This window comes from Thalia democratica, chromosome 2 (genome assembly GCF_965202585.1).
Source record: "Thalia democratica chromosome 2, ktThaDemo2.hap1.1, whole genome shotgun sequence".
Taxonomy (NCBI): Eukaryota; Metazoa; Chordata; class Thaliacea; order Salpida; family Salpidae; genus Thalia; species Thalia democratica.
In genome coordinates, this window is record NC_139166.1 from 18937089 (window position 1) to 18950885 (window position 13797).

The following is a 13797-nucleotide window of genomic DNA, read 5'->3' on the forward strand; positions in this document are numbered from 1 at the left end:
GTTTTTTGAAAAATTTATTTTTGATTGGCGGTTGGCATCACGGAACTGCAAAAAGATCTTGCTTGGTGTATAACTTTAGACAAAAACATTGGAGTTTCATTGAAAATATGAACAAAAAAAGAATTGCAGCAGCTTGTGCAGTTTTTGAAGGTAAAATTATAGTTTCAGGTGGCAAAGAAAAATTAAGAAACCGTTTAAGATCAGTCGAAGTGTATGATCATCATGATAAAAAATGGAATTATTTCCCTGAAATGGTGGAAGCAAGAGTTCGTCATTCATAAGTTACTTTAGGCAACAAAGTATTTGCAATTGGTGGATATTATAAATACAGCTGGAAATTTTTTGATAGAATAAGTAGTAAGTTCACCTTGATCAGTAATGCGCCTAAACTTACGAGATCTATATACGGTATAGAAGAAGGTGCTTGTTGTGTTGGTGATAAGATTGTTTTAGTTGGAATTTTTAATAAGAATATTTTAGAGTTAATTGAGTACGACACTAAAACTGAAATTTTCAAAAAAGAAATTTAGTAACCTTTACAAAAATGTGTTTACTTTTGTTTTGGAGATCATAAAACTTCTTTTTGTTTTTAATGTTTGTATTTAATAACTTTGTTACGTTTGAATAAAACATATGTTATCACATACTTTATGATAATTATTTACTTAGAAACTATAGCTATAAAAAATAACATAGAAAAACTTATATAAACCAGGACACTCCTTTAGTATTTACAACAATCGTATAAAATAACTTAGTAGCTGATAAAACTAATATATTAAATAATATTGAATCAGCCTAAGGGTACTTTTCTAAAACTTCTTATTTTTCTTACTACTTTAAGATTTCTAAAAGAAACGTTTTTTTATTAAACATCAGTTTGTACATATTTAAAGGTAAAATATAGCGTAAGGTAATAAAAATTGGTCAAATTATAGTTTAGTAAAAGAGTAAGTTAATTATAATAAAAACTATAATTGCTTACCTGACATTAAAAAATTAAAAATAATTACAAAATAGTTAATTTAGACATCAAAATGCTTGTAGCTAGTAAATGTAGCTGGCACCTTTTAATACCAGGTTTTATACGAAAATCGTTATTGAAAACATGATAATTTAAAAATCTTTATTTCGAACGGTAGAAGTAAAATTAGTGTTTTAAATGAAGATAATGAACTAAAAGGTCCTTATTTTTGATTCTCTTTTAAAATGAGTCCTTTTTAACTAAAAGAAGTACTAGCAAAACGTCGGTAATTGGTTCTGAAACTAATATACTCGATGGATAATATGATAACTAAGAATGGACATATTCTTTTATACTTATTCTTCAAAGAAAAACGTTAGAAGAAACTAATAACTGTATTTGATAATACAGCACCATTTAGTGTCTGTAAATATGTGACACTCTTATATGTAGTTGTCGGTTGTAAGTTTAACAAAACAACTAAACAGTACTTAGGATCTACGAGAAACAGTTTTCATTAAAGATAAAGAAATCACAAAACTTTTTTGTGAAGATCTTTTCAAAAATTAAAAAAAAAATTTAGACTCTAACCAAAGTAACATTTCAGTCTTTATTAAAAAGAAATTAAAGACAGCAGAAAAGACTAGGTGGAGGTATCGCGAAAAAAATCTAAACAAAAGTTTAGACACAGCAAGTAAACGAAACCAAGACTGTCAGCGACAGTTATGTAGTACTTGTGGTACTTGTTGTTTTTTGGCACCTTGGCACCACTGAACTGTGAACCAACTTATTACTGAATAAACTCTATTTTGTTTGGGAAATTAATATATTTTATTGCTTAAATGTAATTATTCACAATGTATTTACATGTGTACTATTAAATAAACAATCAAGAACAAAGTTTGTCATTAGTTAAATAAAAATAAAAACTTTTAATAAATATGTCTACTCCACTGTATAGCTAATAACTTTAGCCTTTCATCTTATTCCTTTGAAAAAATCGTTTTAACATCATTCTATTATGTTAGACACAATAAAAATAAGCTTTTTAATCTGTACATAATATTAAATCACGGCAAAACTAAAAACCTGTATGTCAGTTTGTTTTTCTTTAAAAAACGATTTACTAAAACAATAATTTTAATTAACGTACAGCGATAAATTTTCTACATAAACTCAACTATCTAACGTTTTTCTGAAAATATTGAAAAGTTTTGAAAAGAAAGTAATTGTTGTCTAAACTTAAGCTTAAAAAGTTCTTTAATGAAATAGATTAATAGATGTTTTTAGCTTGTTTGTTAATTTAAAGTTTTTCATTAAATATCATAAATTTATATTTTTTGTTTTTAGTTTCTTCCTATTCAAAAAAGCTATAAAATTAACAGAAAACTATGTAACAGTAAAAAAAAAAACAAAAAAACTTAAAAAGCTGTTGTTTTATGTTAGATTAACATTAAAGACTAAGTTTGTAGTGTTTAACACTGAAGCTAACTCAATTAAAATTAAAAAAGAATTAAATATAATGAAAACATTTTTGAAATACAATAACTCAACAGAAAATTTTTAGCAACTATCAACGTGAATTTATTCAAGTTTTTATTAACGTAAATAGCCGATATCGGTTATAAACATAGTTAATATGTTTTGTTAAGGTTTGATTTTTTGTAGAATAAACGTTAAATATTTTTATTTAATCTTTCTGTTAATTAGATACAGCTATTAAGTATGTTTTTCTAAACATTTTTTTTTCTTGTAAATTTATTCAGTTCTTTAAGAAATGTTTCTAGAGCAATTTGTTTTTATAAATTAAACTTAAATCAGACTTTAGTGAGGTAAATGTTTTTCATAAAGAACTTTAAAAATAGAATATTTGAATACAAATGTAAAATACTGACAAATCGCGTGTAGTATATTAAATTTTTTGATATAACTGAGCTTAGTTGAAATAAACTGAAACCTTTTATTATAATAACTTGTAGTTGTTTTACTCACAACTTAACTAAAAAGAAATGTAGTAAATCAAACAATTATTAAATACAGCATACTTATTTATTGAAGCTTCAATATAATTTTAAATGCGAATTTAAGTGCTGTACTCAATAAGTTTAAAAATGTCTAAATGCTAAATTTATATAGTTTATAAAAATCGTTCAATATGTAGTTATAGTTCTTAAATAATTTCTTACTATAAATAACTTTATCACTAGTTAACTATAAAATAAATATCGAGCTAATCAACTTAGTTTATTACAAAAACATAGGTTTCAATAATCAAAACTTAGCTAGATAACTCGATTCTTTAAAAATTTATATAGTAAAAAAAAAAATTGTTATTATAGCAATATAGAAGTTTGTGCTTCAATATGTTCCAACATATTTTGAGAACTAAGACTAACTAACTCCATCTGATAATTTTTTCTTTCAGGTTTTCTAATGTTCGGTTAGCTGCGTCTTCTAACTCTTCTGGCAAATCAGGTAAACCGGATAAACCTTTTTCGTAAGCTTCAGTAGCAATAGAACGAGCTTTATCAGCTGAACGAAGTGAACAAAAAAGAAAGTCAAAATAACACGACGCAATAATAACTGCAACTGGATGTGCTGGATTGAGGTTTATATTCGCTAAATCAAATGCTTCCTCAAAAAGGCTCGATGCTTTGTTCAGTTCTAGTTCTCTATCTTCCCCTGATGCAACAAAGTATTTACTCTCATGTTGAACAGCTAGAAAGCATTTGTAATCAGCAACAGCCTCGATAGTGGTGTCTCTTTTAACTCAATAACCCAATTCAATAGCCTCATCAGATATCCTGTTTATTTCTGATTGTGCTTTCTGATTTATTTCTCTCTGTAGTTTTTCATCTACTCTTGAGTCATCACAGGAAACAAAGGAACTTTCATATGGAAGTTTGAGGTTTTGATAACTGAAAAATATTATATCTCGTTCTTCAAAATTAAGAGGTGTGCCCATTTTTATTACTTGTTTCATGTAGCTAATTACATCCTCATTACGATCATTTTCATAACACATTTCAGCAAGAGACACTAATTCAATTCTATCAAATTGAGTCATTTTGAAACTTTTGCTGAAAAATGTAGTCATTTCAGTAAATAAATAAAAAATTTCAGGTAATCATTGAATAGAAAGGTATGAGTATAAACAGAAGTTTATATTTTTTCAAAAACTAGATTAAGTGTTTAGATAAAAAATAAAAAAACTTTTTAAAAATATACTGCTTAAGCCTAAAGTCTTTTTTTTAAAATTCGAAGCTTTTCTATGTAGGTACTTATACTTTATCACTTAATCAGAGTTCAATAAAATCATCAATTAGCAATCAGGCTCGAAACATTAACAAAATTATTTTTGACTAGTACTTTTAAATTGAGGATTTTATTAAAAAATATGATAAAAAGAACTAAATTTTAACAAAAAATTAGGTAAAAATTTTAACAAAAAGTGTTGAAACAATCACATGGTCTAAAACAGGGGTCGGCAGGCAGTTGGTACTCGCGGCCCTAATTTCAAGTTCCCAAAATCTTCGCGGGCCGCAGTTTTAGTGACATTTGAATAATATTTTGGTTTTAGTTACTCTACAGAAAGTTTTTATTTATACTTACTTTAATATTTTTAAATAAATTTTAGCTACACTTAGAAATATACAGAAAATAGTGTATCATAAAAAAGGGCTACAAGTTAATTGCTTATTTTTTCATAAAGAACTAATATTCAATGTCAAATAAACAATTGAACTTTTTTTTTAAATTTATAAATATTGACAAGTATGAGTTAATTTATTATAGATGTTATTAGAACGTAACTTGTTTTTAAAGTTAACTTATACAGTTTTTTTTTATTACCATTGTTTAATTGATAATCAAAATTGGTTTTTAACAACTATATAAGTTCTAAATAAAGTTTGTTACTACTAAATAAATGTTTTAGTTAAGATATAAAAATTTTTCATTTTGTTTCCTAATAAAAAATATTGAGCATTCCAGAAAAGATTATAAAACTAATCTGTTATACACAATTCTAAAATACAATAATATCTAAGTATTACAAAGTAACAAACGAAACATTATATCTGTTAATTAAATTCAACTAGTTTTAAACAGGTTTTACATAACAAAAGAATGACCTTTTTCAAATCTAGTTAATTGTTATCAGGAAAAAACTTACTAATTTTTTTATAAATAACTAAATTGTTTTTACTCAATTTTAAAATCTAGTACAAAAATTAAAACAATTACATTAAATTTTAATATTAAGTAGTTTAATACAAAATTTAAACAATTGCAAATATTAAAACGCAATTAGTTGATTTTAGAGATATTCTGTTTCAATATATCTCAAAAATAAGTAACTTAATAAAAATAGGTTTACTATCATTTCTAACTCGCTATCATTTCTAACCCGATCATTTCTAACCCGATCACTTCTAACCCGATCATTTCTAACCCGATCATTTCTAACCCGATTATTTCTAACCAAATCACTTCTAACCCGATCACTTCTAACCCAATCACTTCTAACCCGATCATTTCTAACCCGATCATTTCTAACCCGATCACTTGTAACCCGATCACTTCTAACCCGATTACTTCTAACCTGATCATTTCTAACCCGATCACTTCTAACACGATCACTTCTAACCCGATCATTTCTAACCCGATCACTTCTAACCCGATCACTTCTAACCCGATCATTTCTAACCCGATCACTTCTAACCCGATCATTTTTAACCCGATCACTTCTAACCCGATTACTTCTAACCCGATTAAACACTATCATTTCTAACCCGATCATTTCTAACCCGATCATATCTAACCCGATCATTTCTAACCCGATCATTTCTAACTTGATCGTTTCTAACCCGACTATTATTAATTCGATCTGTATTAATATGTTTATGTATTATTGAAGTATATTAAAGATTTGTTTTAAAAACAAAAAAATCTCAACAAAGTTGTTTTTTTTTATCGAAATTTAGTATATTTTGTTTAAAGTAAAACTTAATGTTTAGATAGCTTTAATAAAATTCAATTTTTGATATTTATTGTTATTGGAAGTTTATTTTTTCCTACGCTAGACCCACACATAATAATCTGGGCAGCTTAAACTAAATAGAACATAACAAAGAGACAAAAATTTATATATCTTAAAACCAAAAACTAAAGTTTTTTTTTTTAACAGCAAAAAAATCAACACTTAGTATTAGACTAATTAAGTTACTTATGATTCGAAAAAAAAAAATTTTAACAAACTCAGTTTCTATTTTATAATAAGCAACCTAAATATCAACTCTTTCAACGATCAGTAAGTTGCAATAAAACAAAACACAGCTGCTTATCCTTTCTTTTTAGAATTAACTTTAATTTCTTTTCAACAAACAACCTTCTCTGCAAAATTCAGCAATACATATTGAGACAATTTAGTAAATTTCTTCTATGAATTTAGTTCAGAAATCAGCAAAGTAGTCTCAATCAAGCACTTCTACATTCAAATAAGGTTCATTATTACTTTTATGAAATTCATTTAGAACATACTACAGTGTCAGAATTTAAACAAACTACAAAAACTTGTGAATAAAACTTCTTCTAGTTTATACATCTACCAGATTTTCACATCCTAATTTTTAGAGTTAGGTTCTGCTCATTTGTGCAACCGTTTGGTATTTCATTGTTTTTTTTTCATTTTTTGTAGCTTTACTAAAGCATAATTGAAAAATTAAAATACATTGAGTAACCACTAAGTTTAAAACCTTAAGTCCAAAGCACATTAATAATACAGTTTAAATAAAAATTTATCGGAAACATTAGAAAATTATTTATTATTTACATAGGAAAGGCAATTACAATAAAATCAAACTATAGAATGAACAAAATCCTACATATTAAATCAATGGTTCATAAGTACAAAATTTGTTAAATTACTAATAGTTTCTAATATAAATTATCTTCTTTTAATCAAATTTGTTCAACTTTATGTAAAGATTAGTTTTGTTTAAAAGCTAAGTCCACATTTAAACTGAAAAATATTTATGACTTTGTGGTAATTTTCGTGGTAATTAATTATTTTTGTAGAGTTCAAAAATTGATTATAAATTAACAGTAGTTTTTAGTTTTAAAAGTATTAGGAAAAGTAGAAGTCTTCTGAATTCTAAAGATTAAATATTAAGTTTTGATAGTCGTCAATGTAAGAAATATAATGAGCATTGCAGTGGTTAAAGACTATTCTGTCCTTTTTCTTGAAGAGATTCTATATGTTTAGTATAAATTTTAAGTATGGAGACCAGTCTGGCAAGTTGCATTCAAATTTAGAGAAAATTTAAACGAAATACCATTTTTTAAGAGTATTAGTATGAGTATATATGAAACTTAAAATAATACAATTAAAAAAATTTAGTAGTCATAATTAGTATGGTAATTTAATTAAAAATTATTATCATTAAATCATAAGTTCTTAAAACGAAAGTGTATACTGTATAGCACAAAGTAAAAAGTAGGGGTAAACGATTTTTTGTTTATAAATAGACCCTGTCATTTACTAGAACTTAAATTAGATTTTCTTTCTTTTAGCCCATGGTAAATTATATCTAAAGATTATATAAGAAATATTATATAATAAACTTAAACATAAAAGTTAAGTGTCGAAAACTTAATATTTTGATTTTTTCATAATTCTTTAAAAATATGTTGTATATAGAGCAAAATAAATTTACATTTTTAATAAAAATTTGAAAGTTTTAGAAATTTAAAATTCCAAAAATAATTTTACACGATTAATAGTAAAAACTTCTTTAATATTTTTTTTGATATGTCTTAAAAGTTATTATTTTACAGATTTCCAAAAACACAAAAATTTTATATTTTTTAGCGATCATTATGTATGAATTATAAATATAAGTTAATAGATTTGTTTATACAACTCAAAAAATGAGGTAAACAAAGTAAACTAATTTATGTTAAGTTAATACTAAAATAAAAAATTATACAAAAATTATTTTTTACGTAACATATTAAATCATTATGTTTAAAAAAATTAAAAATTTAATTTTTTTTTATTGGTTTAATTACTTTATTAAGATTTGTTGGTTTTTGCATTAAATCCTTAAAACAAAGAAATGTAAATAAACAAGTAAAATAGGTTAAAAACGATCGGACTAGAAACGATTAGGCTAGAAGTTATCAGGTTAGAAGTGATCGGGTTAGAAGTGATCGGGTTAGAAATGATCGGGTTAGAAATGATCGGGTTAGAAATGATCTGGCTAAACTGGGTTAGAAATAATCGGGTTAGAAGTGATCTTGTTAGAAATGATCGGGTTAGAAGTGATCGGGTTAGAAATGATCGGGTTAGAAATGACCGTGTTAGAAGTGATCGGGTTAGAAATGATCGTGTTAGAAGTGATCGGGTTAGAAGTGATCGGGTTTGAAATGATCGTGTTAGAAGTGATCGGGTAGAAGTGATCGGGTTAGAATAATCGGGTTAGAAGTGATCGGGTTAGAAATGATCGGGTTAGAAGTGAGCGTGTTAGAAGTGATCGGGTTAGAAGTGATCGGGTTAGAAGTGATCGGGTTACAAATGATCGGGTTAGAAGTGATCGGGTTAGAAATGATCGGGGTAGAAGTGATCGGGTTAGAAATGATAGCGGGTTAGAAATGATCGGCTCCCATAAAAATATACAACTTAGTATAAATTCACTAACAAAAATTGTTGAACAACAAAATTTCTATTATGCTTAAAAATATAAACAACATTCAGATATTTTTACTTTTATTGTTCTAAACGTACCTACAAAAAATCATCTGTTTATTTGAATAAAATTATATAACCTCCTCCAAGAAAACAAATGCCTAAACTGCTCAGATATAAAATGACTGGCGTTATGGGTAAAGTAAGGTAATAAGACCACAAATAATAATATAACGGCCATAATTGAAGGTAACAATACCACAGAAAGTAATAGAAACATTTCAATAACTTGGTCAAATTAAGAGAATTGATATTTTAAATTGCAAACATAAACAACTGTAATCGAAATTCAAACTTTTCAAATACATTGGTAATAATGCAATTTATTTTGAAAACTTACAAATTAATAACTAGTTGTTTGATTAGAAGAAAACTAATAAGTTAGAAAAATTTCAATAAAAACTAAACATATAGAACAAGTATAAGAATAAACCAATTTTTTAGAAAAGCGTCAATAAATCGGCTAGAATCATTTTATTCAGCAAGAACACAAAATGGCTTATATCTAAACTTAAAAGAACTTCAAATAAAATAAACCACAAATATTTTGAAAAATAAGTGTCTTTAAAGAAGTATAATTAAGGTTTATTTGAAAAGTACTTTCTCCGAAAGAAAAATGCTGTTGGTTTTTTACTACTTCTGAAAACAGTACCTTAAGCCGTTTGATTTATAACGTTTACCATGTTGAAATCAGGTTAAATAGTATAAGACTGTCAAATCTACAACAGTATGAAAGTTAATGTGATGAAACAGGCTATAAATTTGTGTTAGAAAATTTAAGTTGCTGTTTTGTCAAAAAAATTTAACGTTTATTTCAAAAATTGCTATAAATTAAGACATCTTTCAGAATTTATCACGATGACCAAAACAACACAAAATGTATCAAACTTGTTGTTGAACACCAGAACAAATTAAACTAAATGCTTATCTGCTGACAAAAAACTTAAATTATCAAATAAATGTGGAGGCAGTCCAGCAACTGAAATGAGGACGTATCAAAGTTCTGTTGTCTGAATTCTCTGACGCCCGGAAGAAGGTAAATTTGTGTAAAACAGGCTACAAGTATATCAACCTTCGGAATATTCCTAAAATTTTAAGTTTTTCAATAGAAAAGTGTCAATTGTAAAACAAAATTAGTTTTAAAAAGTGGTTTTACATCTTTCAAAATTTTGCAAGCTTCTGCCGTTCAAAGTCGAAACTGACTTCAGCTACTAAAATTTTGTAATGTTAATTTTTTAGGGTTTTTGAGAAAATGGCCGCATAACTGTTCAAAAATTTTTTAAGTTAAGATTAACGTTGAAACTGACTTCAGCTACGTTTTTAAGTATTCGTTGTTGAATGTGATAAAAACAGAATGATTAGACGACTATACATTAAACTTCTAAGTAAGCGTATGGTAATTGACTATTGTAAAACTACTTTTATTGACTTATTCATCTTTAGTTCATTAACAGATGTTACAAAGCTGAGTACAGAAAAAATAAAGTTATAGTAAACATTTGCACAGCCCACATGATGAAGGCTTCAGCAAACCACATAAACAGATCAAGTGAAAATAAGGACGCAATTCTACTTTACAAGCACGTTAGGGGCAACATGATTTGTAAAACTTTGTAATGTCAGTAACAGTTTTTTTTTTGTGCCAGATTTTTGAGAAAATGGCTGTACATTGTTTAGAATTTTACAATTTCCTGTTTTTTAAAATTAAAACCAAATTCAGTTGCGTATTTATACATTGGATTTAAAATGTAATGAACACAGAGTCATTAGATGACTATATATTAAGATAGGTATTTAAACACATTAAAAAACAAAAGTTTTTTAGATATATCAAGATGATAGTAAGCTTTATTTTTAGAGTTTTTTAACAGTTTGAAAATTCAACTGATATCTTTTCTATGATTAGTTCAGTGCACTTACATTATCAAAACCAAATACAAAACTTAAGGTTAATTAAAATGATGTGCTCACACTAATATGTGCAATGATTATAACAGTTCAAGATAAACTTTTATTCTCAAATGAGGCATATATCTTTATGATTGGTCTTTGCGATTATAAAGTAAAGAATTAGGATCCTTCAGGTGTGTAGGACTGTTTTAAACAAACGTAATATGAAGTAAAACCTAAAATAAGCACATTTTATTTCACTTCAACAGACGTTTTCATAACAATAATAGACGATAAAGACATTTCACTTATAATTCAAAATATAGAGTGTTTTAAAAATATACTGTTTTTTTTTTGATAGCACTACTTGCTAACAGAATAAGATGTTTGTGCAATTTTTGATTTGATTGCATATAACAACATTTAGAATTTGGTTGATAATAATGGTTTACCAATGAACTATGCACAAAAAAAAGTTATTCTTTCAATTGCAAAACCAGAACAAAAGCGAATCAAAGGTAAGAAAGAACTTAATACCACAGAAAAAGACACTCAAGCATCTTCACCAGTTACTGAAGAAAGAGAATCTTATTGCAAGTTTGACAAAAGCAAATCAAGCAAAATCAGATAATGAAGAAATGACCTACGATTGAAATAAGTAACAAACCACAACTGGTCAAGCGAAAAAGTCAAAATTTAAATAATTTTAATGTTTGACTAGTTAGTTGTCAATCATCATGAAGCTAGCTATTGATCATCAGATTTCTGTGAAAAAAATATGACTTAAGACACATTTAATTTTCTAAGCTCTTCTATAAAAAACATGATAGCTTAGGTAGACAATTTGAGTGTGTTGACTTTTATTTCTAGTACAAAATGTTGCTACAGATACACAAACTTGCTACGGTTTAATAGTATTTTCAAGCTTTTTTCATGCACTAATTAGAAATTATGATCTAAAACTATATCTCAACCATACTTGCAAAGTAGACTAAACAAAAATTGAAAGTAATAGCATATTTGCTTGAACAAAAAGAAGTTTATAAGAGTCTTTGGGTCATTTTCAACGAGCCTAAGCTTATTACATTACTACACATTTAAGACATAAAACTAGAAAACAACATAGTTTAAAATAATTTTGATGAAGAGAAGGAATACTAATACAAGCTTTATAAGCTGTAACTTATAAACTTGCAGTTAACAAATGAATTGCTCAAGAAAATTATTAGATAAAATTAACGGGTGGCTTGGCGTTTAGCCAACAGATCCTTCGCTCTACTGAGCACAAAAGATAGCTTTTTTTAATGAAGTAAAATCATTCAACCGTATAAATTGATGCTAACAGCTAAACAGTAAAACACAACATAACATTTTTTGAGTGAAACAATAAAATCTTATAATATTTGAAGTTATAAACAGTAGTAATGGTGACACAGTTAACAGCACATAGATAAATAAAATTGATGTTAGCCTAATCTAAGAATGTGATTATAGTGTGAATATTATACAATTTTAAGTCCATTTGTTTAGTTGAAGTTCTCATTATTTATAAATGTGTTAAATTTTCTTTACAAAATTGATTGACCCCTCCCTATAATAGCCTTAGTAACATTTTGTTTGTTTCTTTGCTCATACAATTTATCTGCCTTTATGAAATCATTTTAAGTATATTGCTTTAAAAAAGATGGAGGATATCTATTTTTAGTGAATATTAAATTTCAGCAAGGTAATTTAATTAGCCCTGTTTTATATCAGCAGAGCTAATTTGACTTCTTTAGTGACATTTTTAAAAAACAAGTTTTAAAGAAACCAAAATTTAAATTCAAAACTTTTCGAGTTAAAAGGTGAGTACCAAAAGGTGTGGGCCCAGCAGATCACCAATTGATAATTAAAAATACATCCATACGAGGTTTTGAACCCGCACCTTTGGGATTTAGCTGTTTAGAAGCCATTCGCCTTATTAGCTCGGCCATCGAGACTTGCTAAAATATCATATTTAGCTTTTATAAACTTTATAACTCTAGAAATTTTTCCCAAATTTTTGCACTGCAATTATATTCTTAAATGTAATTTCAAGAAACTATGCTAAAACAATTAACTATATGTCTATTTGGCTAAAATAACAAAAAAAACTAAATAAAAAATGAATTCATAAAACAAACATAAGATACGAACTTATTTACTTTCAAAATAATTTGTTTACAACAACATTAAAGTCGTTTTAAATGTACTTTTGTGTTTTTTTAAGCCTAAAAGTTCATTTATTGTAAATTTTTTTATTAAACATGCTAGACTTACATTATTTAACTAGTTTTCTAACTTATGTGATAAAAACCTCTACTTAGGACGTTTTAAAAGTTTTTTTGTATTTATTTTTACCAAAAAGTTTGAACTTTGTAAGATTATTATTTTTATAACTGCTTACCAAACCATTTTAAATTGTTTGTTGTCGTAGGAAATTATATTACCTATACAAACTGTTACTAAGTTTAACTGCTGAACAGATTATTAAACTATCTGAATTGTAATACATGTTGTCAATAAGGATTGTAGGTAGATATTTTTTAGGAAAAGTTATTTTCTTTGTTAATTACAGTATTTGATTTTTTTTCATAAAGCTTTCTTTAAAATAACTTTAAAGACGCTTTAATTAAGTTTTTGTTTCTGTAAAAAAGTTTATTTATTGTAAGTTTATATAATATACCTGCTTAAACTAAAGTTTTATTGTTTTTTGTATTTTTTGTGCTAAAAACCTCTACATAAGAGATTTTATAAGCATTTTTACGTTTTTTGTTACTAAAAAGTATATTTATTTATTTTTTTGTTAAAACTGTTTTCTTTAGATTAAAACTGTCTGTCTAATTTATGTACTAAAACAAAATTTCAGAATTTTGGATTCTATAACTTTGTTTTTGTGTTTATAAAACCTTAAAAGTATATTTATTCTCATATTCTCTACTTAAATTGCCTATAAAGCCATGCCTCGACCAATAACTAATGTTAAATATGTACAAAAGGGTTTTACTAAGTACGTTTAAACAGTTTTTTAGGTTTATTTCAAGTGAAAGACTAATTATTGAAAAATTTTAATTGAAACTTTCAAAATTATTACTTATAACTACTAAAAATGAGTTCTAGTTATTACGCTTAAATTTTTTTTTTGATTTTATTTTAAACATAAATTTATTAAAGTTAT

General features: G+C 26.3%; 1 protein-coding gene across 1 annotated transcript; it reads right to left on the reverse strand.

Moving 5' to 3' along the window:
- Nucleotides 1-3359: 3359 nt before the first annotated feature.
- Nucleotides 3360-4031, reverse strand: LOC145850098 (14-3-3 protein 2-like). The gene is made up of 2 exons (XM_082955244.1): nt 3743-4031; nt 3360-3646 (listed from the first exon to the last, which is right to left on the reverse strand). The coding sequence occupies exons 1-2, from the start codon at nt 4029-4031 to the stop codon at nt 3360-3362; spliced, it is 576 nt and encodes a 191-aa protein (XP_082811370.1).
- Nucleotides 4032-13797: the final 9766 nt, after the last annotated feature.